Here is a 5,856-nt window from a genome sequence, read left to right as displayed (position 1 = left end):
TCACACTCCTGTCGCAGAGGACAGTACGACTTTACCCCCAGACCGCCTCGTAGCACGATTACTCGTAGTACGGGGTCTCGCTGCTCTTGGTCTGACAGCTCCCCTTTGGCCTTCCTGGCATGGTTGCACCTTGTGGAACGAAGTTCCAGCCAGTGTAGCCCGCGGGATCATTGCAGCACTGAAGCCCGACCGCCACGTCAAGGTGCTTTATTTAGGTCGGGATCCTACCCAGTCTTTTAGCAGCACTTTATACTTTGCAGCTGTGAAGCTCATGGCGAACCATGTGACAAATTTACGTTAGTCAAGGTGGCAGCTTTAGGTCGGGATCCTACCCAGTCTTTTAGCAGCACTTTATACTTTGCAGCTGTGAAGCTCATGGCGAACCATGTGACAAAAGTATTTACGTTATCTAAAATGGTGTGTATTTTTGAAGGATCTGAACCAAGTAGAGCAACATCGCCCATATACTCGATGTCTGTAAGCGAACATGCCGGGAGCATTTAAACCCCGAATTTTCAGAGGTTCGAGACAGATCAGTGGTGAAGGTGCCTGCTTACGGACCGGAAGGTCCGTGGTTCGAACCCAACCTCTCGAATGCTACTCTCTGGGCTTTGGCAACCTGGTAGTATCCCAACCCTCGTGCCTCCCACCGTTCGCATGGCAGCTACGCACCGAAAGTGTGCTATAGTTGAACGATTTTTTCAGAGGCAGGCATGCAAGTTTCAAACAGCACATTTATAGCAAAGTCGACGAGGAAAGACGACAGAGGGCGTCCTTGCCTTACACCGCTGAAGGTTGTAAACTCAGGTGAAAACTGGTCGTATACTTGTATCCACCCGCAGTAGTTCACATACAGTGTCCTTAAAAAGCATACAAATTTAGGACGGATACCCTTGATCACACCCCGGCAAAGTTTCCGACGATCGACAGAGTCAAAGCAGCTCTTAGACAGGGAAAAATGACCAACGTGAGACGTTCGAAAGAGTGGCGCTGTTCAAGAGCTTGTCTCAATGTAAAAATGTGGTCGATGCATCTTCCAGGGCGAAACCCAAATTGATTCTCGCGGATGTCTCTCCCAATAATCGATCAAACTGTGCAAAATAACGTGACAGCAACTTAGGTGAGACGGATACAAAGCTGATTACACGATGGTTTTCGCATCAAATTATTGCACACTTTCTGTAGACCGGAACCACGATAGAGGCGCTATATTCTACAGGTATTCTGTTTTTGTTCCAAATATCCTGAAGTATGGTCTTCAGACCGTTCACCAGGACATCACCACCGTCTCTGATAAATGCTGGGGGGCAAACCATCGGGGCCAGGTGCCTTGTCGCGTTAGAGGATTAGTACCTCACGCTGAATGCATTGACGGCGGGATGGTCCCAATAATCCATTCAGGTCCGCTGGGTTCTTCCAGCGGTTGTGCTAGAGACCAGGTGACCTGTTTTTTTAGTATTCAGCCGAATGCTCAAGAAGACCATTGAGACACTTGTTTTCTTTTGATCAATTGAGTGAATTATCCGAAACAGGACGCAGATGTTGCCTGCAGCAAAGGCCTCCATTTTCTGGGCCTTTGAAATCCATCAGCGTTCTGTCATTCAAGCTCTTGGTTATCTGGTGTTTGAAGAATCTGCGTGCGTCATCGTAGTGTATAGCTGTTGGTATGGCCTTTCTGACGGCCGTAAGATCTATTGATCTCGACGATATCCAGTGTTCATTGAGTCAAGTTAGATGACTCGGATAAAGTTTTGTAGCCGAGGGTATAGCTTCATTAAATGGCTTCCACTGAACCGGCAAGGAACATTCGTCATCCCTATGACTGTGCGTTTCAAGTAGCTTTCCAGCCAGATCACCTCGTTACTCTTGAGCTCCAGAAACTTATCGAGGTTAGTGAATGGAGTTGTTCTGCTTTGCCAAGCACAATGCTGACGAAAAGCGAAGCGATGACCAGACCCGCACAATGACATGATTAGACTCAAGGTGTTTATCCTGGGAAGAACAACGATCTTCAATTGAGGCTCCCCATCGGTAACTGAAAGCCACATGGTCCAATTGCGTCTATGACTGTTTTGCAGTTGGGTCCTGAAAGTAACTTAATGTGAAGGTTTACGCTGAGAGTCCATACTGGCCAGCAACAGGCGGTGATCAGCACACGACTGAAGATGCCACTCCCCGTTATTCGGTATAAACTTGAGCATAAACTCCGAATCTACCGCCCAATTTTTCCTTTTTCCGGGTTAGTCGTCCAACTTAAGCATTCATATTACCCAGCAGGATTACTATATCCGTTTTTCTTGCCGGCCGGCGCAGTCACAACAAACCTCCACATTACCCTCCTCAGTCCCAGAACTGCAGTCCGTCGAGGCCAATGCTGATACGAAAAATAAACGCAATTTAACGCAGCGACTTATAAACACTATTTACCGCACCGAACTATATTGATCCTAATTAAACCAAGAAACGCACAGGGCAAATGCGACTGTTTGGTGGGATCCAATCAAGTAAGGTGATTTCAGCCTTGGCATTCAGTACAGCTTCCGCAGCGTGAAGACCGCGAGCCATTGCGTCAGGATCATCAGATACACAAACTGAAATGTGGAACACCTTATATCGTCTAGAGCACCGCACGACTAAGGTGGGGTCTTGTATGCATGAATCAAAGATACAACATACATCGACAGCTGGGGAAAACTATGTTTCAGCAAGGGATGCCTGCTGCCCGAATGGACAGTTTGCGGGCATTATAGGCTGTAACGTGGATCAGATTTTTGAGGTGATTGGTTATTTTTGTCAAATTTTCCAGGCGATATTTTGGAGACGGGAATATCGTAGTATGCACACCACTGAAGCACCATGCGACAGGGGCTCTCCAAAAGTGTTCACGATAATTTCTGTGGATGGAAATCAGAAAGAAAGCCCATGAGCCAAGCCCAGTAAGCAAAGTTGCACACTGTCAACCTTTACATATAAATTAAGCGAGATGGAGGGCACTGTAAACTACACCACCATTTTTTTGAAGAACACAGTCCCAGGTGCACCATGGCCTACCTGAACAGGCCAGTGCGTGAGGTTGGTGTCTGGAATGTGTGAGCCGTATGGCTGGGCAACGCTTTAGCCATGAGGTCCGTACGCACATGTGTACAGCCAGGCACTTATTGGTAGGACCAACAATGTGATGACCATCCAGATGTGGTCGCTAAATATGTTGTATGTACACTATGGAAGCACCAGGGGACAGTGATTCGTCGAAAAAGTTCACGGAAATCTGTGGTTAGGAAACAGAAAGAGAGCCCATGAACAGAGTTCCAGTGGGCAGGCTTGTACGCTACCATCATCTACATATAGACTACTCGAAATGGCGGGCACTGTAAAATACACAATGACTAAAGGGCCGGAAGACCGGTTGATCGCATTGCATCATTCGATGGGTGGGGAAAGTGTGAGGGGAGGTCAATGAGCGATGAGCGGCAAGAGATAATGATACTCCTGGTCAGAATCCCACAATGAAACCCCTTTACCGCTCGCAGCTAGACGTGGCTACGGCCAAGTGTCTGCCCGGTACGCCATTAGCCAAAAGATTGAGCCGCTTGCAACTCCAGCATCAGGCTGAGCTCTGATTCGCCAAAACTGTGGACCCATCCACCAATCACGATCTAGTATCCCCCGAATGTTTGATGACGATGTTGTCAGCTCACAAACTTCATATACGTTAAAGCACTTATGATCTGGTTTTGGACGCTCACTACATGTAGTGCACCTTTGGTTTACTTGACAATAAGGCTAGCAAGGAAGATTCCGACCAAGAACAGACAGGGACGTCACCGTTTTTATGGGAACTTCTCGGATTCCCGGGCCGAAGAAGAAAGTCTGACTGACTTACAGCACCCTTAGCATTTGACTAAAAATTCTGGCCTGTGAGGTAGAGGAAGAGTGTATATTTCAGAAGGGTTTGGTGAACAATCGTTAGGTATCACCAAGCCCCTCTTAAGCGACTCCTCAGTCGGTGCCAAACTTCCATTTGGTTGAAAAGAATGTAGGTAATCATTCGACGGCCTTGATCCTTCGCTCTAACTAAAACATTAAACCACGAGGTAGCAGCAGTTGAGGTTCCGCCCGAGTATTCGATGAAAATATTTTCAATTGACACAGGGGAGAAAAACATGTGGAAAACACCCACTCCACATAATCTTCCATTGCCCTCCCAGACCAATCACGCCGATCCATGGTGGATAATAATAAACAATTCTGGCCCCAAATTATTCCTCAAGAATCTGTAAACAAAATCCAGCGAAAAATTCCCTGAATTGGGAGATTTCAATGTTTTTAATAGACACCGTTAAGTGCCGCGTTTTTATGTAGAAACTTCCCTTCTTTTGAACTGTGTGCACAGAGAATCATTCGGTGCGTGCATTTGACTGGCGCTGTGGGAGTGGGTCGGAAAAGATGGCTCTTCCAGGACCCTATTACAGTTGTCCGACATACCCGGATGTAGCCGACTAGCTAGCCCGAGAATGCATGGATTTATCCCGTAATTTTTTTCATTGTCACTGCTTGCGCCCCTTCGGAATCGAGCTTTGATAATCGCTAATATTTTTGTGATGCTTAGGGAGCCATGTGGTGGTAGGTTGATCTCATACGTCTCTGTAGTTTCTGGAACTACGGATAAAAATTTAGGCAAAGTTGATGTGGCTGAAAAACGGGGTGGTGCCTCAGACTGATATCGATACCAACGGGTAACGCCGAGCACCCGCTGCTCTACTGACTACCGGCTGTCTGTATGGTGCTAACTTCCGAAACAACTGGAGCCATCTGGCCAAATGTTGTCCCTGTTTGCGAACTAAACTTGTCATTATCCATAGTTCGTATGGCCGGATTACCTGAGGTTGCTCATTCCGGAACACCTCAGGCGCCTGTGAGTTGCTGCCTCCACCTCATATTTCAGAAGCGCTTAAAGGACCCACACCTCGCGTGCCACTGAGGAGACCTTGCTTTGAAGAGACCTGATTTTGGGACCTTCTTGAGCCACGTATTTAGGTCCCTTTTAGTTAATGTCTCTTCTAAGGTTGACTCTCACTAGATAGTACTATCCGTAACGCCAAAAGACAGAGTACTCCGCTTGAGTAACTGCAAAGCCAGCTAGCTTCGAGCAATGAATCTCACCCAACACCAAAATGTCTCGAAGCTTGGGTACATGGTCCTTCTGGTCGAGTGTTCAATGTAGCTCGACGGACCGCCAGACACCAGTGCGGATTGACAGGCTTGGTGGGCACAGAAGGCTGAAGTAACAGAGAGTTCTAGAAACCCTAGAAGTGAGTGTAAACTGTCGCAGCTGATATGCCCAACAAGCGCAGAAATAATTCCGATAAGCAAAGCACTCATAGTTAAGTGGGCTTGGTTGCGTTCAAAGACTAACGCCTCAATCGTTGGGCTGGACACTGTTCAGAATTCAGTTTCTCACGTTCTGTTGCTTAGTCGCAGTCCCGACACGCAACGCGACCCTGGACAGGAAACTTGGAACCTTCAACGTTTTCGGTATACGTTTTGCCCCTCAGGCGCCACCGAGCCACTGGTGCTGAAGAACTTCCGCATGTCATATTTAAAGGAGGCAAGAACCTCACTCTTTGCTTGCCTACTTGGAACATCTACTTTGCCTTTACTTGGAACTGCTAATAACCATTCGGCTATGGCATCTCATCGGCTCCCAGCTGACGGCCACTTGAAGGAGGCTAGCTGGACCCCCTGGTTTCGTGTTTTTCTGTCGATTTTTACTTTTCACTACGCGTGCGCCACAGCGTGCTCCCTAGAATTTACTGAATTCATGTGACCCGAATAGTTCGGTGCGCATGCAGTCGT

The 5,856-nt window shown here is 47.5% G+C and overlaps 1 protein-coding gene across 1 annotated transcript in view; it reads right to left on the bottom strand.

Moving 5' to 3' along the window:
• The window catches only part of T265_05532 (hypothetical protein), a gene marked incomplete at both ends in the record, with an annotated part of 4,524 nt that extends 4,024 nt beyond the window's left edge, over positions 1 to 500 (bottom strand). The window contains one exon of the mRNA XM_009170566.1: positions 281 to 500. Within this exon, the coding sequence (XP_009168830.1) occupies positions 281 to 500 (220 nt within the window). The remainder of the gene's footprint in view (positions 1 to 280) is intronic.
• Between the last annotated feature and the right edge of the window lie 5,356 nt (positions 501 to 5,856).

Source organism: Opisthorchis viverrini, assembly GCF_000715545.1.
Source record: "Opisthorchis viverrini unplaced genomic scaffold opera_v5_102, whole genome shotgun sequence".
In the NCBI taxonomy this organism is placed as follows: domain Eukaryota; kingdom Metazoa; phylum Platyhelminthes; class Trematoda; order Opisthorchiida; family Opisthorchiidae; genus Opisthorchis; species Opisthorchis viverrini.
The sequence above is the reverse complement of the archived record's forward strand: the minus strand, read 5'-3'. Positions and strand labels throughout refer to the sequence as shown.